Source organism: Anolis carolinensis, chromosome 3 (assembly GCF_035594765.1).
Source record: "Anolis carolinensis isolate JA03-04 chromosome 3, rAnoCar3.1.pri, whole genome shotgun sequence".
Lineage (NCBI taxonomy): Eukaryota > Metazoa > Chordata > Lepidosauria > Squamata > Dactyloidae > Anolis > Anolis carolinensis.
In genome coordinates this window covers 176642438-176668167 of record NC_085843.1, presented here as the reverse complement: position 1 = coordinate 176668167, position 25730 = coordinate 176642438, and the positions used below count along the sequence as shown (strand labels likewise).

Sequence of the window (25730 nt, the reverse complement as noted above, 5' to 3'; positions counted from 1 at the left end):
CCATATTTTCCCTTCTTATACTAAATTATGCAGCAATACCAGTTTGAGTTGTTCTACTGCAAGGCTTTCCAAGCCACCTGGTGTGGCTCACTGGGGAAAAATCGTGCCAGGGAACAGTACCATTATATTCCTCAAATTTACATATTTTATATATTTGTATGGTTTCTGAAAGCTTATTGGGTCCTGGCAGCCAAAGACTTAGCAACTTGCACTGGTTTACAGGCCACCATTTTGAGTAGCATCTCCCCTGTTGGGCATGTTTCCTGAGTACAGACCTGATTCTGTTAAAGCCGTAGAGCAGGATCTCATGTTCACCTAATAGGACTGTTTTTGTCCTTTTTGCTGGAGATCACTTAAGATTTCATTTTGTCTGCATTGTGAAACAGCTGCTAACAGATTCCACTAATTTAGGCATTCTGGACCGATACAGGGGCTGGAATTATATTAACGTTTGAATTTCTCATTTCTCCAAAGTTGACAATACAGTTCTTTGCTCCCATAACACAAGTAAATGCTTATTTTAGGAAAGTCATGTACAAACATATCTTTGGGACAACTATAAAATGCACATTTCAATATAAATTTTAATGTAGCTAAAATCTACATGATATAGAAATAAAACGGAATGTATTCTTGGAAGAAAACATCAAAAAAGACACAAACTGGAAATCTGTCATCTTTTAAATGGAACTGCAACATGGTGGAGGTGGGATTGCAACAAACACAAATACTATGATACATTTGCTTGAACAAGATTAAAAAATAAAACATCACCAGCAAACTACTCATATTTAAGGCTAGCTCCAATATTACCATATTTACTCGAGTCTAATGCGCCATCAAATCTAATGCACACATCAATTTTCAAAACCTTGAAACCCAAAAAAGTATTTGCCATATTACACAAATCTAATGCGCACCCTAATTTTGAGAAGATAATTTAGTCAAAGAAGGTGAGCATTAGAAGTGAGTAAATACAGTAATTTATTTTCTAGGCTCAAAATATCAATCCCCAAGCACAGCTTGTTAGCCAAGGTAGTACTTTCATTGGAAGAGTGCATTATGTACAGAAAGCTGTGTTGGATGAGCAGACCTGTGTCATATATTTATTGCTCAAATAAGCTCTGCTCGCCATTGAGTATATGAAGAGCCATTAGAGCCTGTTTGGCTACATTCTCATTGATGTGGCCACAGAGTTTCTCGAGGGTCTCTTTTATCTCGTCCCCTTCAGCTTCTTGTCTTAGGTCGCCTAAAAGAGAGGAAACATATTTGAGTAGGGTGACCCACAGCAATAAAAGCCAAGCTAACAAGCAATATGATACATCTAATACAAGAACCTGAGTATGAAGCATCAGACTAATAAAGTGTTGCAATCCATATAATGGTGTGATTAGCTTTGTATTTCTTGTGCAATGCCCTGATTTGCACACCGACACTGGGGGCTGTGGGTAATGGGTTTATATTATTTCTGTACCTTACAATAGGTTGTTGTTGACATTAGTATAACTTAAGAGGTCCAAAACTCCAATTTCCACCTATCACCTTGACCCTCAGCCCAAATGGTCAATTGATGCACCCAGTCCTCTACAACAGTTGTTTTATATCAACACATCCTCAGATTTTCCACTGTTACGTTCTGTTTATTGGTTAAGCCATTTTAAAAGTCCTACCAGCTGCCTCATCTGCTTTGGTGGAAAGAAGCAGAGACATATATCTAGGTAATTACATGAGACAACTCCATTGTGTCTCATCCAGTAGCTGTTCGGAGTCCCTTCAACTGCCATTCCGCTGACCACTGAGTGGGAGGTAGGTAGCTAGCAAGACATTGTTACATTGTGTCTGATGTATTTTATCTTATTTATCTTATGTAGATTGTAAGCCTGTGGAATATTAACATTTTGAAAGCTGCTCTGAGTGCCTTCATGGCTGAAGAACAAGGTAAAAATGCCCTAAATAATAATAATAATAAAACAAATACAAATAACACAGTGTGGTGTCATGGAATGAGCATAGGAGACCACGGTTTGATATTACGCTTAGCTACAGAAATCCACTGAGTGACCTTGGGCAAGTCAGACTCTCTCAGCCCCAGAAAATGCCATGATACTCCATACTGTGTTTCTCCAAAAATAAGAGTCTAATAATTTTTGCTCCCAAAGATCCACTAGGTTTTATTTTCAGAGGATGTCTTATTTTTCCATGAAGAATTCACATTTATTGTTGAACAAAATAATGAACATTTATTATATACTTACAGTAGTTGTCATCACAAACCAGCATAACCAGACAAACTGTGAACCCTATCATGAATTTCTTGTTACTACCATGATCTCCATGTACAACAATCTAACAATTTAACAATCCTGCATGCTCTGGTGTTCTGTTTGGCGGGCATGCTTCCAAACACAAACTTTGCTAGGTCTTACTTTTGGGGAAGACCTTATATTTAGCAATTCAGCAAAATCTCTACTAGGTCTTATTTTCAGGGGATATCTTATTTTGGGGGAAATGGTACAGTTGCCATTAGGGTTTTGTCCTAATGTACCAGGGACTGACACTACAGGAATGGAATATTTTATTTCCTGGAAGCATACTGTGGCCTGGAAGCCAATAACTCACAGACTGGCACTGATCTTTAAGACCACCACTTTAAAGTAACACTACTTTATAGCATTCTTTAGTTTTACCTTTCTATATATAGCACTCTCCATGTGTTTTGATGTTTTTCAAATTACAAAAAAAAAAGTATGCCTAATGAGTCAATGGTGAAATGAATTCTGTATTTAAATATAATTTGTCTATACAAGTAGGAGAAAAATCCTAGAAATAAGAGCTATTCAATAATGTGACAGTCTGCTTCACGGTGACAACCTGTGCTTTGTTGGCACTATATTGAAACAGGATTTGGACAGCTGTCTATCAAACATGCTGCAGTTGCATCTGGCATTGCGGAGTAAGTTGAATTAGATGAATTCTAAAGCAATTTGAAATTCTAGGTTTGTATTTCCTAGATGTTTTGCTTTACTTTTGTTCATCTCTTCTGCTTGGATTTCCAAACCCAAGATGCTGATAGGCACTACTAATACCTGAGACGCAATCTCAGAATTCAGAAATATTGATATCTCTTTTGTAAAAAACAAAACAAAACAAAAACCTCTTCTCATTAAGTTTCAATAAATTAAGACTGAAGCATTCACATTCTTCTGCTGTTACATGTGTCTTGTTTTAGCCTCAGTGGGACCCAACTGAAATTAGAATGTAAATTAATTATATAGGAGACATGTTACACTTAGATTACTCATAATTAAAAGGTTCATGACAAGAAAATAGTCAGAAAGTGCTTTATCGGGACTAATGCCATAACAGTGTGCAAGCTTCTGAATTATTCAGAACTGTAAATTAGGTTCAGTAGTGGCACAGGAAATCAGAAGACATTTACTTCTTGGGAGGAGAGCAATGGCCAACCTCGATAAAATACTGAAAAGCAGAGACATCACACTGGCAACGAAGGTCCGCATAGTCAAAGCCATGGTATTCCCCATAGTAACTTATGGATGCGAGAGCTGGACCATAAGGAAGGCTGAGCGAAGGAAGATAGACGCTTTTGAACTCTGGTGCTGGAGGAAAATCCTGAGAGTGCCTTGGACCGCAAGAAGATCCAACCAGTCCATCCTCCAGGAAATAATGCCTGACTGTTCACTGGAGGGAAGGATATTAGAGGCAAAGTTGAAGTATTTTGGCCACATCATGAGAAGACAGGAAAGCTTGGAGAAGAGCATAATGCTGGGAAAAATGGAAGGAAAAAGGAAGAGAGGCCGACCAAGGGCGAGATGGATGGACGGTATCCTTTGAAGTGACTGGCTCGACTTTGAAGGGGACGGTGACGGCTGACAGGGAGCTCTGGCGTGGACTGGTCCATGAGGTCACGAAGAGTCGAAAACGACTGAACGACTGAGACGAGGACGACGAGTGGCACAGGTGGTGGGTGGAAGAGATGCAGAGAAACAGGAAAGTCCAAAATTTAGTCCGGATAGTGATCTTGTGACCGCTGCAGATCCTATTTCAAGATGGTGATTGTGGCTTAAGTGAATAATTGCCAGATGTGTATTGAGTAGGCAAAGTTCTAGCAATGTATGCTAGATCAAAGTAGCAAGAAACAGTCTTCTTTTCTTGGAAAAAACACAATGGTTCCTGAGTTTGCACAGAGCAGAGGCACAGAGAAATGTGCCAGTCCTAATATAGTCTGGACAATAAGCAAAGACAATAAGAGCAAAGGGAGGCTCTTAACATTCTGGCTAAAGTCTCATAAGCTGTCGAAGACAGGAGTTTTTTTTTTTTTGAGGGGCGGGGACTTTGTTTTTCCAGCAAACCCACTAGTGTGAAGAAGAGGGATGGAGAGAAAGAAAGAGGAGGAGGAGGAGGACAAGGAGCAACAACAGCAACAACTTGTTTCATTACCAGCAGCCAACAGTAGATACTTCTCCAACAGCAGTAGTGCTCCAGGTGTGGTCTGACCAAGGAGGAATAGAGGGTTAGCATGACCTAGACACTATACTCCTATTTATGGAGACCAAATCCCATTGGCTTTTTTTGCCGCAACATCACATTGTTGGCTCATGTTTAATTTACTGTCCACGAGGACTCCAAGATCTTTTTCACACGTACTGCTGTTGAGCCAGGCATCCGCCCTTCTGTATCTTTGCCTTTACTTTTTTCTGCCTAAGTGGAGTATCTTGCATTTATTCCTGTTGAACTTGAAAATTTTGTTGGTTTCAGCCCATCTCCCTCATCTGTCAAGACCGTTTTGAATTCTGCTCCTATCTTCTGGAGTGATAGCTATCCCTCCCAGTTTGGTGTCGTCTGCAAACTTGATGATTGTGCCTTCTAACCCTTCATCTAAGTCATTAATAAAGATGATGAACAGAACCGGGCCCAGGACAAAACCCTGCAGCACTCCACTTGTCACTTCTTTCCAGGATGAAGAAGATGCATTGGTGAGCACCCTTTGGGTTCGTTCACTTAACCAGTTACAGATTCACCTAACTGTAGTTTTGCCTAGCCCACATTTGACTATTTTGTAGAAGGTCATGGGGGACCTTGTCGAAGGCCTTACTGAAATCCAGATAAGCTACATCCATGGCGTTCCCTGTATCTACCCAGCTCCTAACACTATTGAAAAAAGAGATCAGATTAGTCTGGCATGACTTGTTTTTGATAAATCCGTGTTGACTATTAACGATGATCGCTTTCCTTTTTAAGTGTTTGCAGACCACTTCCTTAATGATCTTTTCCAGAATCTTGTCTAGTATTGACGTGAGGCTGGCCAGATGGTAATTGTTTGAGTCGTCCTTTTTTTGCCTTCTTGAAGATAGGGACCACATTTGCCCATTGATAACCTCCTTTGCATGGCTTCATATTTCTGTAACCTATATCCTCCAAAACTTCCTATCCAAACCACTAGAGGGAAGCAGGGGAGAAATGCAGAACTGCTACTGCCGTTACACTTTACTCCAGGGGTCCTCAAACGTTTAAAATTGAGGACCAATTCACAGTCCCTGAGACTGTTTGGGAGGGAGGACTATGAGGAAATAGTTCAAAATTAGGATTGTTGTTGTTGTGTGCCTTCTAGTTGTTTCATACTTAGGTCAACCCTATGTCTAAAGTTTAGGACTGGGGCTGGGTAAATGACCTTGGAGGGCCACATCCAGCCCACAGGCCTTAGTTTGGGGACCCTTCCTTTACTCCTGTCCTTCAGATCACATCCACACTGCCTAGCAGTTGGAACCATTCTGTCTCTACTTTAAGTACGCCCATGTGGTAGGAGACTGGTGGGCTGTAGGGTGGGTTTTATAAACCAGGCTTTATTTGCTCCTTACAGTGATTTAGAACTAATTTAGATAAAGATTTTATGTTTTACATCAGCCATGCCTTCCAGATGCCTTTGACTACAGTCACATCATACCCAACCAGTATGAAAATGGAGGGTGGGATGTTGGGATTTGCAGATGAGTATATTTAGCAGGCACTGGATTGGGGAAGGCTGTATAAGTATATTCTTTGGGTGCGGGACTGAGGCCTTTGAAATATATCAAGAAGGCACTTCCTGCTGTGTTAAGACTGTGTAATGTTTCATAATATGAAGGACTCTCATGTGATGCTATGGCAAATGGTAATTCCTATACCAGCTGGACTCCAATTACCTGAATTTAGGAGACTGCACAACAGGCCTATGGAATTATATTTCACCTCTGGACCTGTGCTTTCATCTTGGAGAAGTTTATGTATATTCTGAACTAGACTGGCCTCCTTAAACTCCTCTTTGATGATTTCTGTAAAGGAGAAAAAATGTTTTAATATATTCAACCACTCTCTCCAAAGATATTTCCAAAGATGAAGATCATACTTTCTTGTGCCAGTTTTTTTTTAAAGACAGATGTGAAGCTTTCTGGTTAACTAGACATCTAATCCTAGCAGCCTTAACTTTAAAAAGGTTCAGAAAGCCAAGACTTCTAGGGACATCACAGATCATATAAACTCCAAGGGTCCTACCTCACTGCTTGTATTTCTGCCTTTCACTGTTCAAAAATATCAGGGTTAAGAAAACATTGTGGGGCAGTGGGATCATAGGTTTGGTCTCACCCCACACTTTGGTCATGGGCTAGACTTTGCTCCTTCTGGGAACCATTGTAGGGCAGGGAGGTTGTAGGTTTTCTCACCACATACTTTAATGAAGGGCCAGGCTTTGATCCTCCTTGCTCTATCTCATGGGGGAGAAAGAGGAGCAGAGAAGTAAAACACACCAAAGATTGTGTAGGGCTACAACTCTGGTCCCTTCCACCATATAAAATCCAGGATATCTGCTTTGAACTGGATTATGTGGACTCAAATAATCCAGTTCAAGGCAGATAATGTGGATAATCCGTTTTTATAGTCTGGATTATATGGCAATATAGTTCCAGCCTCATTCACCTCCTAGAAGTGGCAGCTAAGATCTAAGAAAGATATCCCTACCATCTCCATTCCATGACCAGGAAGATTGGACAGAAAAAGAATGGGATGATAAGATTTGGATCCATCCCACTACTTCCTATCTAAGGCCCCTTCTACACTGCCATATAATCCAGATTATCAAAGCAGATAATCCACATTATCTGCTTTGAACTGGATTATATGAATCTACACTACCATATCCAGTTCGAAGCAGATAATCTGGATTTTGTATGGCAGTGTAGAAGGAGCCTTAGTCAATATCATTTATCTGCAAAACAAAGGCTCTATAGATCTGTAGATCGGTATAATGCTGCTTCTCGCTGCTCCTTCATTCCTTGGACTCTCTTGACCATAACTCTTTAAGCACAAATCTGGTCAGCTCTGACAAACTGTACATATCTGCCTTCACTGCTTGAGTTGAGCCACACCCAAATGAGAGCTTAAAGCAAGCCAAGTTGTGACGAAGAGAGGTGGATGGAGCGCAAACTTTCTCAGAGGCATGCCAATCTTGATTTGTGTTTAAAAATATTACCAGAATGATGATTGGGGAGATGTGATGGTTGTTGTAGATCAGGGAATTTCAGCAAGTATTGCTTGTTACCTGGCTGCATGACAAGCAACATTGGCTGAAAATTCCCTTTTCTACACAGCCATTAAAAAGAGAGGAGCTGCCTCCAATTTTCAATCTGGCGGCTCTCTCTGTAAGCAGACCAGGGTACATATTCTGTTCAGAGTCTGCTTACAGACAGCGTAATACCTAAGTTTATTGCAGAAGCAATGGCCAAAGCAATCAAGGCTTCATTCTGCATTATTGCATGCTCGCTGGTTGCCATGCAAACCAGGTGCTTCATGGCTCCGGCCTCTTGAATGGCTTTGACAACTTCCTGTTTAGAAAACGAGAGGGAGAGAGAGAGAGAGATTAGAACAACAACAACAACAACAACAACAACAATAAAGAAACCCATGTCCTATTAATCTTACCTAGGAATAGGACAGGAGCTCTGTTTTTCCTTCCCCACCCTACAACCAATGGTTACAACATTGAAAATGAAAGTTGCTTTTCATTTTCATCTTATTTTTCCTCTAAAAACTTTATGCTTAGAAGTAACATGTTTAAAAATAACTTCCATTAGCAACAAATGCAAAACTACACAACTTTGACCTCTGTCCCAATTGCATGTTTACATCTCTCTATGCAGTAATACCTTGACTTAAAAGAGTCTAAGTAATTCTGTGACTGAGTGCTTAACTCAAAATGCTCTTATCTCAAAGTGAATTTATCATTTAAATGCTATTAATCTGTTTTGCACCCCCATTTTTTGTTTTGAGTTTTTAAATAAGAAAATGTACTTTATAAATAATATAAAATGCAAATTCACATGGAACAATCAAAAGAAATATCAACTTGAAAATGGTAGAAGCACAAAGTTGTGGCAAGAAAGCACAACACACAAAGGGAACAGGCAGAAGCATTTGTTTATTCATTCTGTACTCATTCCAGCCTCCCTCCCTCCCTTGCTCTCACTCTGTCTCTGCCTTCATGAAGCCAAAAACCCCACAAAATCAACTAAACCAAAGCTCCTCAAAGAGGATAAGAGCAAAGTGGACAGCAATCTCTCAAAGCAGGCAAGAGAATGAGGCACAGAGGTTGCTCCCTTGAAGCCCTAAATCCCTGTGCTCTGGTACTAGCTCTTAATTAAAAATGCTGCTTTTATGTTAAAACAAAACATGGGGCGAACAGCTATTAGCTCAAATGCTCCTAAGCTGAGATGCTCTTAAGTTTCCACTGTGTGTCTGTATATATATACACATATACATATATATTTTTAAAAAAAAACAATTACTACTTCTTGTTTATCTTTACAAAATTCCTAACCCAGGCATCACCTACCTAAACCAGTAACAGATAAAACAGAGTAATGTTACTTCGTTTAGGGTAGACACAGATTGAAAATTGGAGGTTGTATGTTGTTGTCAAGTGCCTTCCATAATAATTGTTTTGGACTTGTGCTGACCCTAACATAAATTTATAAAAGGGTTTTCCGAGGTTGAGAGTGTTGGATAATTTCAAAAAGAAATTGATGAAGACTATAGACTTGTGAAAGATGTGGTTACTGACACATTTGCAAACAGGAATTCCACACATAAAAATGATGCTTGCAAATGGATTAAAAGCTATCCCCATTCATACTTGAGAACGACTGTGGCGTATGAGCGAAGCCAGCAGCCGGTTTGCTTCTCCGCAGACTCCAGCATGGTCCTTTGAATCGCACCATTGCACCAGCCGGTGTAGCAGCATGAGATCTTGGCCCAGTTCCTCTGCTGCATCAGCTGAAAGACAAAGACTGGGATATTTTGAAGATGTCCTGGGATGCGGCAGCTGTTTGTTCCCCCTTGTTTAAAACTTTAATTGCATTCAGCTTTTAAAATCATTATCTGCAGACACAAACAGTTTATGCGCTATGAAAAAGAGCTTTCATATAATCTCAAATGGAACATATTTTGATGGAGGAAAGCCATGCATTCAGGAAAGGATTCATTTATTTTATCTAACTTCTATACCAAATCAATGAGATACAGTATATCTGGACAGTGACAAATGATAGGGGGAAAATGTGGAAAACCAACATGTGCTTTTACATATATATCACTTAATAGCTTGTGGTTCTTGACTTGCAAATGAATGTGTGGAGTGCCTTCCTTGAGAAACTTGGCATTTTAGATTAAGTGAGGAGATATGAAAATCCTGTGATAATTGATTTGCACAGATAAGCACATTCTTTGATGTTGCAGTCAGCAGGGGAAAAATATGCATTCGTGTGAATTCAGGAAGGGTTTCTATTGGAAAATATTCAGTATAAACCTGTGTGGAAATTCTGTTTGGGGGCTTTTTATCTCACAGCCCATTCACACAGGCATGTTATCACTCAAAGAGTGCAGTTCTCAGGTGAGAAATGCATGTATGTGAACTGGTGACCATTTCAGAGAGGTATGGCAACAATCAAAATAGTAGTCTTGTCAGGACTGTTCCGTCCCCCAGGACGATGGTTTGCCTTACTTATTGGTCGTTTGTTTGTTTTCCCTCCTTTGCATTTTGTTTCAGCCTCTGGCTGCAAAAGCCCAGGAAAGGTGGCTTGAAGTCTGCAAGAGCTGGCTGCAGTTTTCTTTGCAATGATTGGTCAAAGAGTACAACATCTTAGGACCGCCCTTTTTACCAGGGTCTAGTCTCCATTTTAGAGTTTCATTCTGGCTATAGTCTTCCAACGTGCTGGAGCTGTGCAAGGCTAACTGGGACAAATCATCCTCAAAACCAGGCCAATCTAAGCCTATCCAAATTAGATAAGTATTGAATTATACTGATCTGGAATAGGAAATCTAGTTAGAGGAGCAGGGTTATTCCATCGCTTCTAGAACTAATCTTTGCTGTAAAGATAGGGAAGGAAAGAGTTTCTCCTTCTAATATAGACAGCGTGATTAGGGTATAGTGGTTTTATAATCACCTTTGCCTTCTGGAACCAGGGATAATTCTGCAACTAAAACCTATGGAAATTTGTTTCATTTTCTGCAACTGTAAGATCTGTGCCAGGTTTACAACCTTGTATGAATAAACATCCTTTTTTGAAGTTCTCCAGACTCAGTCGTTCAATATTTTAGGACAGCTTATAGGGATTTGCAGTTCGCCCGGATAAAGGACGGCACGTTTCAGCTTTATAGTTTTTTTTTATTGTCTGGCGGACGGCACAAGGACTCTAGCCAGAATTTTTTTTGGGGGGGGGGGAGGGGGGATAACCTTTTTTAAGCAAATCATGAAGAGTAGTTCCATAATGCAAAATAATTTAGAAATCAGGCTCCATCAATACACATCAGTAGATACTCAAGACAGACAAAGTTCAGTGGACACTTATGGGGATTTGATTAAACAGTTAAAATTCATGAGTAAACCAGGTTTAAAAAAAAAACCTGAAAAATTTCCGGGGGGGGGGGGTTCAACCCCTAACCTCTCCTCCCCTTGGCTACAGCCCTGAGTTTTGTCAACATGCATGTGGAAACTTGATTCACACAAATGTATTTCTCCGAAAAGATCCCATGACCATGTGTAGGCAGTCAATGGTGTGTTTCTAGAGATGTCTGGATAGTAGGCTTGTGTAATTCAGTTAGATGGTGATCGTTTTTGGCATCCAAATTTTGTTGGGCACCCAGATCCATTTTCAGGAGCCTCCCAAAAACTGGCTAATGGGAATATCTGTTTTAGGCTAGGCAGCAATGGGAAACATACAAGACTCCCTATCGTTCTTGGGATTCTTTCCTTTCTCCTTTTCCAGGGAGTCTGGGTTTTAGGAATGGGTTAAGGAAGCACCCTTTCTGGGACCCTTTCCTATCTTGTCTTCAAGGGAGTCTGGGTTTGAAGGATGGGGTTAAGGATGCATGTGTCGTATACTCCCGAATAGAAGGGAAGAAGCTGTGCCCGGCAGCCACGTAGGCCCTTTTGGGAGAAAAAATATGGTGACTGAGCTCTTGCCATTACAGCCATCTGAACAAGCTGGATTGGCTGAAGGGAACTGACCAATCCGAATCCATGCACAAGCCTAGCGGATAGGAGAACTCCTGTTGGTTTGTGTTGCTGAAAATCTATTAATAATGAAGGTTCAGATTCCTTCAAGAGAGGGGGGGGGGGCTCTCTAAATTCAGCAAGTGTCAACACACCAGGCAACAATTGCTGTAATTAATTTAGATTAGACAACACAATCAACTAATTTAGCAGAGACCTGTTAAAAGACACACATCCACAGGGGTGTTTTGTATAGAGTTAATTAATGTTGGCTTACTGATAAATAGAACAGATGGCAATTGAGGTAGGAAGCTTCTGGATTCCCTGCCAGAAAAGGGTAAATCAGAATTTTGGGTGGTTTCTCCTTCCTCCTTGGCTTTTGCTAGACAGGATCACTTATGTTGCTTTGAATTCTTATAGTAGTTTACTTTAAGGGATAGGAGCAGGAAAATCTATATTAGGGATGTAAATCTTTGACTAGTTCATTCGTGCATGTATGGAGAAATAATTGCTGTAGATTATTTGGAGTGGGGAAAAAACAAATGCTTCACCACAGTATTCTCCCTTTATTTGAATGTTCTGAAGTGTTGCAGAGGAATTGTTTTATGGGGAAAATATATGGCCTTTTTTGCACCGAAAACATGTTTTGTGTGCAGCAGATTTGTCTCCTATACACTAAGCATGGATTTTCTCTCAAAAAATAAGTGGCATAGGGTTGCATAAAATTATGTTTTTCTTTACTCAATCATTTCAGTATGTTATTCTGTAGTATGTTATACTATAGTATTGTATTCAAGCGATTCTCAAAGGGTCCATGGAGCCCTTGGGGCTCCACAAAAATATTTAGGGGCTCCTTGTTTTCCTCCCCCTCCAAGTTTTCCCTTCTCTTTACCACTTCTCCCTCTCCCCCTGCCTCCCTCACCCCCAAAAGTCCCCTTTCCCCTGTCTTCCTCATCACCCAGGTCTTATCCTCCTTACCTTGCTTGCTTCCAAAACCCTATTTTCCTCCCACCGCTCAGGGGGTGTTTTGATTGTGCTTTTCCTGCATGGCAGATGGAGGTTGGACTAGATGGCCTCTGGGGCTGATCCTATTATTATTATTATTATTATTATTATTATTATTATTATTATTATTATATGACACAGCAAACAAGATAGATATGCTGGATTTTGTATCACAAAATCACAAGTCGAACACTTCCCAAGCGTTTAGGACTGTGTGATGTATTTTCGGATGATTTTTGCAGAGCCCAGTAGGGTGGCCTTTTGCAGTTGGCAGATCGTAATTTTGTCAATGTCTATTGTTTCCAAATGGCGGCTGAGATCTTTTGGCATGGTACCCAGTGTGCCCATCACCACCGGGAACACCTGTACTGGTTTCTGCCAGAGTCTTTGAAGTTCAATCTTGAGGTCCTGATAGCGGCTGAGTTTTTCCTGTTGTTTTTCGTCAATGTGACTGTACCCTGGGATGGCAACATCAATGATCCAAACCTTTTACTTTTCCACAACTGTGATGTCTGGTGTGTTGTGTTCCAGAACTTTGTCAGTCTGGATTCGAAGTCCCACAGTATTTTTGCGTGCTCATTTTCCAATGAGGTTTTGCAGGTTTGTGATCCCACCATTTCTTTGCTGCTGGGAGGAGGTACTTGAGGCATAAGTTCCAATGAATCATTTGGGCCACATAGGTGTGCCTCTATTTGTAGTCTGTCTGTGTGATTTTCTTACCATAGCTGAGGATATGATCGATGGTTTCATCAGCTTCCTTGCACAGTCTGCATTTTGGGTCATCAGGTCATTTTTCAATCTTGGCCTTAATTGCATTTGTTCTGATGGCTTGCTCCTGGGCTGCAAGGATCAGCCTTCTGTCTCCTCCTTCAGTGTCCCATTCGTGAGCCATAACCAGATCTTCTCCTTGTCAGCTTTTCCTTCAATTTTGTCAAGTATTATTACAAAGGCTGGTTTTCCTGCATGGCAGAAGGGGGTTGGACTGGGTGGCCCATGAGTGTTGGTAGTATTATTATATAATATATATAAACATTTCTTGGGGCTCCACAAGAAACATTTGCTTCAAAAAGTGCTCCGCAGCTGAAAAAGTTTAAGAGCCCCAACTCTATTCAATTAGTGTGTTATTCTATAGTATGTTGTCCTGTGTGAAGTGAGAAAATATGCATGTTTATTCTGAAAAATATATGAGTAGTATACAGTTTGAATATCACTTATCCAAAGTACTTGGAACCAAGATTTTTAAAAAAGTTTGGAATAGTTACATTTGCATATATGTACACAATGAGATATCTTGGAGATGGGATTCAATGGGAAAAAATTCTGTATAAGGGATGCTCAACTTGTAATAACTTCTAATAATCTATTCATTAAGCTCCCAAAAATCATTGGAGTAAGAAATGATACTTAGTCCTAAACAAGTGTTAATGCAGCATCAGTTTGAAAATGAATAATCATGGCTATAGTATTTGCAATGGCAGGCTTTGTCTCAGAGCCTGAGAAAGTTACATTTTGGACTACAGTTTTCAGAATTGCTAGATAGCATGGACACTGTTCAGTTGTAGTTCAATATGTAGTTTTCCCAAGTAGTGGACTGTGCAGCTACGTATCTGTATGTTAGAATCAAGCTTTGCAGATAGTGATGCAACTTTTGAGATTTTAGAAAGTTGGTTGAAATGCGAAGAATGGCAAGCTGAGGAAATCAATTTCCCAGGGACTATTACCAGCAAAATTGGGATAATGTCAAAATCAGTAGAGATGTGGCCTCCTTTTGAAGGTACAATTCAAGGGTGGCTTTGACCCATGGGCAGGGAAGAATGGAATACCATCCTCCATATCAACAATAAAAAGAGACATATATAGGTATAAGGCTGACTCGCAACAACAGAATGCCACTACCAGGATGCCAGTCATGATGAAGCATCTTAAAAGTGGCTCCTTCCAGGAGGCAAGAAGGAGATATGCAAGCAGGAGATATGTGGGATCTAGAGAAAAGTAGGTTACTGGCTCATCCTGTTTGAGATGAAGTAGGTCTTTTTATATAAGATAAATTGCTTATTTAACAGTGTGGTTCCCAGGTATAATGTGACTCATGAAAGGGCAACAAGAACTTGGAACACAGTGTTGAACTCGGCTTCTAATGTAGTCATTCTGCACCCTTTTCACTGCAGACAAAGCCTTTAAGGCTCACAGCCATAAAATGTCTCTCACCAACCAGGTCTCCTTACCATTAAGTTAATTTTTAACAGTTTCTCCACTGCCTTGTTTTTATTTTGACAAATTTTCCAACTGCCTACTGTTTTGAACCTTAATATATCAATCATCCACTGCTGTCAAAAGGCTCTTAAGAGTATTCTAGCTCTGATGCCGAAGTCTGGCACATTGAGCTTTCCATGCTTATAAGAATATTTCTCCCACTGTAATATGAAGATGTGGCTTCTTTTGCTATGCAGTTCACAAATGAACCCTATGGAGTAGCAGACCTTGGCATTTTCCTACCTTGACCATCCATCAACATTCGTAATGTTCCAAGAAGTTTAAACTGAACAGGGGGCATGTCTGATCTCAAAAGCATCTGGATCCGCTTAGCAACTCCTTCATCCAGCATCTGAACCTTGTTAGCCACTGGAAAATGAAATAAAAAGTTAGGCATGAACACCAGTTTCAGTTTCTGAATGTCAAAACAACGAGCTGCCAGAGAAGATATGCCTATTGTTTTTACAATATCTGCACATACAACAGTTGTCAAAGCAGCCGGTTTTGGATAAACTCAATAGTACCAAGAATTTGACTTCGGATGTGAATCAAAGTTATTGTACCACACATATATCAGCTAATCACTCCTGGCCTCAGTTAGAAAGACATGAAAGAAAACCTTATGAAAAAGTAACATAGTATGTTTTTTTCTTCCATGCCGATTCTAATAGGTTAATATAATTCAACATATTATTAATGAATCTTCACTTATTTCATTTCTCTATATAAAAATAAAGAACTTTCAAGATCTTTTCCCACAACTGGGCAAGATTTTGAGAGGTTTTGTACATTCGATATACTTCAATACTATTTTACCCCACAAAAATGTGCAAGACAGAAAAAGCCTTGCATAGAAAATTAGAGATTTCTGTACAAAATACATTTGTAAACAATTTGTTAAAAGTAAGATTTTGTGAACAAAATCCTCCAAAGTTACAATTTTTTTAACAAAAAGCCTTGAATTACAAAACAAGCGAACAAAAGAAACCAACTCAGGGAGAAATGATGAAATCTTATAGGTTTTTAAAAAACTAATGAGTATTATAGCATGAACATGTACTTGAGAGGCATTCACCTCATGTATAAATGTGTAAAGAACTACTTAGGTTTCTAAACTCCATGGGTTTAGAACTGTTATGTAACTATGGGGATGAAAACAGAACCCTGAACTCTTGTGAAGAAGGGTTGTGCAGAAGAGCAATAACAGCACTATTGTCCCACAAAAAGGAAGTTAATTAAGCCAGTCAACACAATTGAACTTCTGTATTTAAAAAGAGCTTTTAATGTTGAAGGACACATATATGATTTGGTGAAGAGAAGATCGAGGAATGGTATTGTTGTAGTCTAAGTACTTTAAAGGAGCCTCTGGTGGCTCAGTGTGTTAAAGCCTGAGCTGCTGAACTTACAGACCAAAAGGTCCCAGGTTCAAATCCGGGGAGCAGAGTGAGCGCCTGCTGTTAGCTCCAGCTTCTGCCAACCTAGCAGTTCAAAAACATGCAAATGTGAGTGGATCAATAGGTACCGCTCTGGCGGGAAGGTAACAGTGCTCCATGCAGTCATGCTGGCCACATGACCTTGGAGGTGTCTACGGACAATGCCGACTCTTCGGCTTAGAAATTGAGTTGAGCACCAACCCCCAGAGTCAGACATGACTGAACTTAATGTCAGGGGAAACTTTTACCTTTACCTTAAGTACTTCAAGGGCTGTCACAGAGGGAAAACCAAGTGTAATGGTTTTAAGTGACAAGAATGTACATTTTAATTGAACATTAGAAGGGACTTCTTGACAGTGAGAGCTGTTTGAAAATGGAACTAATACCCTAGAGATAGTAGGCTAGATTCAAGCTAGATGGCTATCTACTGGGGATGTTCTAGCTCAGTGGTTCTCAACCTGTGAGTTCCTAAGTGTTTTGGCCTACAACTCTCAGAAATCCCAGCCAGTTTACCAGCTGTTAGGATTTCTTGGAGTTGAAGGCCAAAACATCTGGGGACCCACAGGTTGAGACCACTGCTCTAGCTGGATTTCCCATGAGGGGGGTTGGACTCAATGACCCAGAAGGCCCTTTAATAAAATAATAATAATAAAACTTTATTTCTATTCCACCCTATCTCCCCAAAGGGACTCAGGGAGGATTCCGACAAACAAAGGCATTCAATGCCTTCAAAAAAGATAAATATTAGCATAAAATCCCAACAAGACATATGAATACAGCGTTAAAAACCTAACATCAAATTAAACCTAATATCAGTGAATTGAGTATAACATCAATAACCTAAATCAATATAGACAGAAAGAATCAGACAAGAATTATATAATTACATAAAATCTAAATAAATGTTCACAGTAATTTACAAAAGCCAACTGAAGTTCAACATATACATGAAGCCGCTGGGAGAGATCATCCGGAGATTCGGGGTGAGGTGTCATCTGTATGCAGATGATGTCCAGCTCTGTCACTCCTCCCACCTGGCACTAAGGAGGCTGTTCAGGTCCTGAACCGGTGTCTGGCCGCTGTGTCAGACTGGATGAGGGCAAACAAATTGAAATTGAATCCAGGCAAGACAGATGTCCTCTTGGTCAGTCACAAGGCTGAACAGGGAATAGGGTTACAGCATGTGTTGGAAGGGGTCGTACTCCCCCTGAAGACACAGGTTCGCAATCTGGGTGTTCTCCTGGACACATCGTTGAGCCTGGAGCCACAGGTCTCGGCGGTGGCCAGGAGAGCATTCGCACAACTCAGACTTGTGCACCAGCTGCGTCCGTTCCTTGGGAGGCCTGACTTGGCCATGGTGGTCCACACTCTGGTTACATCCCGTTTGGACTACTGCAACACGCTCTACATGGGGTTGCCTTTGAAGACGGCCCGGAAGCTCCAATTAGTACAATGGGCAGCAGCCAGATTAATAACCGGGGCGGCTTACAGGGAGCGCACCATCCCCCTGCTAAGCCAGCTCCACTGGCTGCCGATATGCTACCGGGCCCAATTCAAAGTGCTGGTTTTGACCTATAAAGCCCTAAAAGGTTCTGGCCCAATCTACTTGTCCGAACGTATCTCCTCCTATGAACCAGTAAGATCACTAAGATCATCTGGAGAGGCCCTGCTCTTGGTCCCACCTGCCTCACAGGCGCGGCTGGTGGGAACGAGGGACAGGGCCTTCTCGGTGGTGGCTCCCTGGCTGTGGAACACCCTCCCTGGAGATATCCGACATGCTCCTACCCTGCTGGGATTTAGAAGGGCCGTGAAAACATGGTTATGTGCCCAAGCTTTTGATAAGTAAATGACAAAGTTGACATGGCCTGATTTAAGGATGAAGCATGAGGATCTTGGGCGAATGGAATTAATTATATATACGTTTTTAAGGTTTTTATAATGTGTTTTAACAATATTATTAATGGATCTGTTTATATTGTTTTGTTTTTATGATTGCATTTTGGGCATTAAATTTTGCCAATTTTTGTAAGCCGCCCTGAGTCCCCTCGGGTGAGAAGGGTGGGGTATAAATGTTGTAAATAAATAAATAAATAAATTCAACAGAGTTGTGTGGGTTGGATTATGTGGCCTACAGTGGTAAATGGGCCAACATAGACTAACAGAACCCAGATACAGCGTAGTTTTCATTCAGGATCTGGAAGTGGTCTCTCATTAATTAATCCTCCTCCTCTCTGATTATTTTCTACGAATCATAACTGAATGGACATTGTAACACATGCATGTCAAACATAAGACCTGAGGGCTGAATCTTCCCACCACATCACTTTATGTGGCCCACAAGACTTTCAATGCCAGGGCAACATAGTTCCATTTATACAGTCCTACAAATAGTCCTTTGAAGGCAAACATAAGCTTGATGTGGGCCCTTGGTGAAAAAGGGTTTAATTCCCTGCTATATCATATGCTTATAGTTCAAATTCTCTATCGTTTATCTGAGTTGGAGCAAGTTTTTCTTCTCCCTTCTTTGGTGAACCCCAACAACTCTTTTGGTGACCCCATCCCAATCAAAAATCAATAGTCAACTCCCTGGAAAGAGATGTTCACTATATAGCAAGCAATTTCTGGACAGGTTTCCCAAAGTACTCTTTCGCTTCCCAAAAGCAAGTGCAGCAGGCAGGCATCCCTTGCTAACATTTTGATGCTATGAGAATAATGGCTAATTAACTTGTTTTTTAAATTTCCTTGGGCTTTGGTTGTAGAAATTTCAAACTATGGGCCTTCGACAGTAGTAGCATTTTCAGTGAGAGCTCCCTCAACAGGTCTCTGAAGATTTAATCAATTACACCCCTTGTGCCTGTCCATATATTTTTAAAAGACTGCCTCTAATGGATTTCATTAAATATTCAGCTTGACTTTTTCATCTGTGTTTTTGCTTCTTATTTTTAGAAGGCACATCAAGGATTTCATCACATGCAATAAAATCAGTGTTTCTACACATTTAAGAAATAGCTATCGACAGAGCCAATCACATGCTGCAAGATCATTCCAGGTATTTGCCATTTCTAAAGTGTATTTCTCCTATGCTTCCTAATTCGAATGGCAATTGGCTTCTTTTTAAATTCTCCATGTAGAGAAGTGTAAAACATGAAATTTAATGTGTGATGGGAATTCCCCATTGCCTGCTAATAAAGATAACGATGATGTCATTCTGGAGGGAGGAGCCGAGATGGGCATTATGGAATCCTTTCTTCCATCATAATCTTTAGAACCGAGGAGGAAGAAACTGCAATTCATATCTTTTTTAAACAATGTAAATTAAATAGTTACCTTTTGAATCGAGAGATATCTCTACTTATACATTGTAATATTGAATAATATGGAATAGAAAAAATCCTGTTTAATGATCTCGCATTAAAAAGTTATTTTTTAACGCGACAAAAATCACAGACTATTTCTTCAAGTAAAAGAAAACAGGGGAGGAGGCAGTGGGATGAGAAAGTCTCCTGTATGACTGGAAGGCAAACAGATAATTTGAGAAGTAAGAGGAATGAAGAAAAACATGTGATGGGGTAGGAAAATTGTTGGTTTAATTTTCAAACGGGCATTACAAAGCTTAAGGGACAAGCAACAATCCCAAATGCTTTGCTGATTGTGTGGGATGAAGTCCCAAGTGAATCAAGAGGAAATACTACTTCAACACAATGGCCATCACACTAAGAGACCGCTTTAGGTTTAAATAGGTAAAGGTAAAGGCTTTCCTCTGACATTAAGTCTAGTCATGTCCGACTCTGAAGATTGGTGCTCATATCCATTTCTAAGCCAAAGAGCTGGCATTGTCCATAGACACCTCCAAGGTCATGTGGCCGGCATGACTGCATGGAGCACTGTTACCTTCCTGCTGGAGTGGTACCTATTGATCTACTCACATTTGCAAACTGCTAGGTTGGTAGAAGCTGGGGCTAACAGTGGGAGCTCACCCTGCTCCCTGGATTTGAACCGGCATCCTTTCGGTCAGCAAGCTCATCAGCTCAGAGGATTAATCTGCTGTGCCACCGGGGGCTCCTACTAGGTTTAAATACATTTGAACAAAGAACAGGGATTTCCAGATACATTTTTTCATGTGTTTGTCTTTTCTAATAAAACTTTTGATAAGTTTAGTTCTCACTTCATTTTCATAATTTCTTTTCAGCTCTCCTATGGTAAAGAATTAAACACACAGCTTAAGAAAAGTAACATGTTAAAGTTTTCTGCAATATTTTAAACCTATCTATCTGTAGTGGTGATATCTTCTTCTTTAGTACAAAAATGATTCCTGTGTAACTGTGGATATATCTTTGCCTTCAAATGGCCTATTGACTTAATGGCAACCCCATGAATTTCATAGAGTTTTTTTTAAAAAGATAAGGGATACTCAGAGCTCCTTTTTCCAGTTCTCTCCCTTGAAATATTGCCTATAGCACTTGTTGTTGTTTGTTTGACCATCTCCCATCTACTTACTAACCTGGGCTGGCCATGCTTGTATCTTAGGGTTTTTAGACCTCCAATGTGCTTTACAAATAATTAACTCATTAATCTGAGAACAGTACATGCCTACAGCTTGAGTTGAAATAAGATACGAACAATAAAAGAAGGGAAGGAGGAAGAGGAGGGAAATTCTAATTTCACCAACAGCTAGACCCTGGCATGATGGTCTAGTTGGATACACTTCTTCTCCCTTAGTTATTATTTCAGATTGGTGGCATTTAGAAAGTTCATGAGATACAATAAGCCTAAACATCTTAAAGCCACCAGACCCCTTCTGATCTTTGAAGTAAAGAAGGGTCAGCACTGTTTATTATTTGCATGGGATTCCATGAATATCAGGTGTTGTAGGCAACATTTGAAAGGAAGGAACTGGCAAAATGCTTCTGAGAATTCCTTCCCTGTGAAATTAAAGGGATCCCCATGACGTGATGTGCAACTTGAAGACACAAACACACATAGGAGAGGTTCTCAGTGTGTGGCATGATGGAAGTATGGCTGGCTGCTTTTATAAACCTGCGGTGACCAGAGCAGTAGACACTAGAAGGCTCAAGGAAGCAGCTCTCTGAGGTAAGAAGGCCCAAGCACAAAGGAAAATGTAACTTCCATTATTGCATTACAGTAACATTATTCTTGATTAATGATCAGCATTTTTCATTCTTCAAGTTGATTATTGACCATTTTTAATAATTTTAAATGGGGTAATTTCAGTGATTTAATGAATTAATTAGAAAATTAATTGACAATTAAAATTAATTCTGTAATTTCTCCTTGCCTTTAAACATCAGTGAGTTGATTTGTCATTATCAACAAAAGTAAATGGATTTTGTACCAGCGGTAAACCTTTGAAACAAGAAATGATGCATAACCCACCATGAGAAAATAATGTGTTTGGTTTATTGCTTTTTGAATACAAAGCCAAAGCCTCCACTATTTAATATGTTAAGAAGGACTGTGCTGTTTAATAGTCACCAGCTTTCCCTGTCCCTCATTACTTCTACACATTTCTGAGGGCTCTACTCTGCCTGTTGTGTTAACTTTTTATATGGAAGCCAAACAACAGCATTTTTTGGGCAATTTTGCCAATTTTCAAAAGAATTGGAACACTTTATTTATCATTTATTCATTATTGTCTTGTATGAAGTCACTAAATGGTGTTTTAATATAATAATTTAAATGAATTTTAAACCTTTTTATTATGGAGTTTTTAGCTAATCTTGTGTTTAGCTTTCATCAGCTGCTTTGGAATCTATTCCGAGAAAAAGTTTGCATATAAAACCAATCAATATATACATAAAGTAAAATGCTGACACAATTTGAGCAATAGGAGATGAATTGGGGTTCAATAAGAGGCTGCCTTGAACTGCTGCTGGGAACGACAACTTCATATTTTTTGCTATTTTTCCAAAGTGTAATATCACTGTTAGTTACTTGGGGGAACCAGAGAGCATGGCTTTGAATTTCCTAATGACACAATGGCAAAGACTACTTGTTAATAAGGACTAAGTCAGTGAGTTACCTTTCTGTACTGCAACAATAGTAAAAATAAGTGAAGTAACTTGTTCCTGGTGTTTTTTTTTATTTTAAGGGGAAGACACCATAAAATTTTATACATGTTTGGAAATCTTTCATAACATTTATAAAAATGAGAGAAAACATACAGAAGCTTGTGAAACTTTTAAGAGTGAAAACTAAGATTTTCATTTTTTAAATTTCATTAAATGGTGTATGATTGAATTGTCAGTGAATTTTTAGGTTGGAAGTCATTAAAAAACTTTTTAAATATTTAGAGTATGTAGTTTATTTTGATATCTAAATTATAGTAGTTCTTACTTTTTTTTGGTCTTTTCTTAGTTTTTCCCCTTCTTTATTGAGGGAGGAAAGTGTTGTTTTTCTGGCTACTGTTATTCCCCTTTATCTATTATTGCAATGTATTATTCTAATACATTACAATAATAAAGATGAGAAAGACTGTTTAGTTATGAATATTGATATTATTGTGAAATATGGATATATCACTGTTTCTATACTACCATGGATAAAAATTAATGAAAAATCTGGTACTGTTCCATTTTCCAGGTGGAGGCCACTAGGGGGGACTAGAAAAAGATGGATAGTCCATTTTACAGGGGTGGTGGTGGAGGGGGGGGTTGAAGGAAAAAAAATTCCCCCTGTTTTCCTGTTATTCCCCCCACCCATGTCCCCATCATGGAAACAGCCCTCGTTTATGACATGGGAAGGGGGGGGGGAGGGTATGACCAGGGAAAAGTGGAAGTTGTTTTCCTCCTTCAACTCTCTCCCCCCATAAAATTTCTAGTGCCTCCTAGTGGCCTTCATCTGGATAACAGAACAGTACCAAAACCCTTTTAAGAAGTAATATTGCAATCTCTGGATAAAATATGCAGTGTTTTTATCAAGGAAAGAAACTAAAATCAGACTCTATATAGCAACATTTCTATCACACATTCCTTTCTTTCCTACTATATCATCATCAGATATACTTATGTGACTTTAGTTTAACATTTTCTCCTCAATCAAATTATTTTCCTTGTGTCATCTGTTGTACCTGGTATAGCCAAGTTCCGAAGAGCACTAAGTGCAGCATGTTGAACAGACACATCTCCATTTTCAACATGGTGCTCCAAAAGGTCAAGAAGCTGATGGACTACCCCTAGCTGCACCATCCGGACACAATTACTGTCTTCAAGAAACGAGAAAGAGAGAAAACAGTAATAAGATTAGAACTGGAAACATTATATCTCAATAACATAAAGGCAAAACTTCAAGAGCCAGTATTTTAGTTCAGTGTTTCCCAAACTCTGGTGTTTTGGGCTTCGATTTCCAGAATTCCTGATCATTCACCAAAGCAGCTGAGGCACCTGGGAGTCCAAAATACCTGGAGGATATAATAATCCTCCTTGGGAATAATGACAAGTTTCACATAGGTAATTAAACTTGTCATTATTCAAGTACTGTAACAAGGGTCAGTAGATTCTAGTTTCATTCCTTCATGCTTCCTCCCCCCCTTTGTGTCCTGTTTGGGGCCCCATCTACATCTTCTATATATATATATAAAAGAGTGATGGAATCACGGCAGCAGACAAAACAACAAAACTACAGGCCCCCCAACCTCGAAATTTGGCAACACAATCCATCATCCATGCCTCTACGTTGATACAACAAAAAGAAAAGAAAAATAAAGTCCTAATTAGAGGGAGAGGAATAATTGTTTTTATCCAATTGCTGCCAGTTAGAAGGCTAAGCTCCGCCCACTTGGTCTCCTAGCAACCGACTCAGCCCAGGGGACAGGCAGAGTTAGGCCTCACTTAGGCCTCTTCCGCAGATTATCTAATTTGCACTGGATTATATGATAGTGTAGACTCAAGGCCCTTCCACACAGCTATATAACCCATTTATAATCTTACATTATCTGCTTTGCACTGGATTATCTTGACTCCACACTGCCATATAATCCACTTCAGTGTACATTTTATACAGCTGTGAAGAAGGGCCCTCATATAATCCAGTTCCAAGCAGATAATATAAGATTATAAATATACAGTAGAGTCTCACTTATCCAACATAAATAGGCCGACAGAACGTTGGATAAGTGAATATGTTGGATAATAAGAAGGGATTCAGGAAAAGCCGATTAAACATCAAATTAGGTCATCATTATACAAAACATCATGTTATACAACAAATTTGATAGAAAAAGTAGTTCCACGAGCAGTAATGCTATGTAGTAATTACTGTATTTACAAATTTACCACCAAAATATCATAATGAATTTAAAACACTGACTACAAAAACATTGACTACTAAAAGGCAGACTGCGTTGGATGATCCAGAACATTGGATAAGTGAATGTTGGATAAGTGAGATTCTACTGTAATATGAAATAATTACTGTGATAGAATAATACAGAACAATATAATCTCTAAAACCAGGACACTAAATAAAGAGCAACACTCTGAAAGCAGGTAAATTGGAAATTCCACAAAGGAAACAATCAGGGCCAGCTAACACCTCCCAAGAAAGGATTCTTCCAGAAAGGAAGCTGAGAAGGGAGTGAAGCAGTGTGTATTACCAGTCATTATATTACTAGCATTACTATTACTATTATTATTAGTATTGTTGTTGTTGTTATTATTATTATTATTATTATTATTATTATTATTATTGTATTGCTGTGAACCATGAAAATGAATACAATCTGGCTTTAAGTATTCAAAAACACTAAAATCAGAATATATAAAAATTACTGTGGTATAATAAAACAGAACAATACAATCTCTAAAATCAGAACACTAAATAAAGAACAACACTCTGAAAACAGGAGAATTCCACACAGGAAACAATCAGGGCCAGCTAACACCTCCCAACAAAGTATTCCCATCATCAAAGTCTGGCAAATCCTCTGTTTTCTCAGGGCCACAGACAACAGAAGCACATAAAATATCACAAACAAAACCACTCTGAAAACAAGGGAATTCCAGACAGGAAACAATCAGGGCCAGCTAACACCTCCCAACAAAAAATTCACTCAGGGAGGAAACAGCCAGGCTTTAAAGCTGCAAGGCCATTACATCCTAATCATTTCCCCTAATTGCACCATTCATACTTGCCTCCAACAGACAAAAAAACCCCAATCAGAAATATTGTATATTCACAACCTTTAGGAAATAAGATCCCTTGATGGCGCAGCGTGTTAAAGTGCTCAGCTGCTGAACTTCTGGACCGAAAGGCCACAGGTTTGAATTGGGGAGTGGAGACAGCCCCCACTGTTAGCCCCATCTTCTTCCAACCCAGAAGTTCGAAAACATGCAAATGAGAGTAGATGAATAGGTACTGATCTGGCGGGAAGGTAACGGCGCTCCAACGGACGCCAGCACCAACCCCCAGAGTCAGACAAGACTGGACTTAATGTCAGGGGGATACCTTTACCCTTTACCTTAACTACCACCAGTTCCTCAATA

At 39.6% G+C, this 25730-nt stretch overlaps 1 protein-coding gene across 5 annotated transcripts in view; it reads right to left on the bottom strand.

Annotated features, from left to right (window-relative positions):
• Nucleotides 1–566: 566 nt before the first annotated feature.
• The window catches only part of LOC100560393 (rap1 GTPase-GDP dissociation stimulator 1), a 71558-nt gene continuing 46394 nt past the window's right edge, over nucleotides 567–25730 (bottom strand). For 3 of the 5 annotated variants that reach the window (XM_008115804.3, XM_008115806.3, XM_062975826.1), the window contains 7 exons: nucleotides 23318–23452; nucleotides 15041–15166; nucleotides 14422–14526; nucleotides 9182–9321; nucleotides 7748–7874; nucleotides 6201–6329; nucleotides 567–1249 (listed from right to left, as the gene is read on the bottom strand). In XM_008115804.3, the coding sequence (XP_008114011.2) occupies nucleotides 1107–1249; nucleotides 6201–6329; nucleotides 7748–7874; nucleotides 9182–9321; nucleotides 14422–14526; nucleotides 15041–15166; nucleotides 23318–23452 (905 nt within the window). In that variant the 3' untranslated portion in view covers nucleotides 567–1106. The remainder of the gene's footprint in view (nucleotides 1250–6200; nucleotides 6330–7747; nucleotides 7875–9181; nucleotides 9322–14421; nucleotides 14527–15040; nucleotides 15167–23317; nucleotides 23453–25730) is intronic. The other 2 variants (XM_062975827.1, XM_008115805.3) reach the window with 2 other exon arrangements.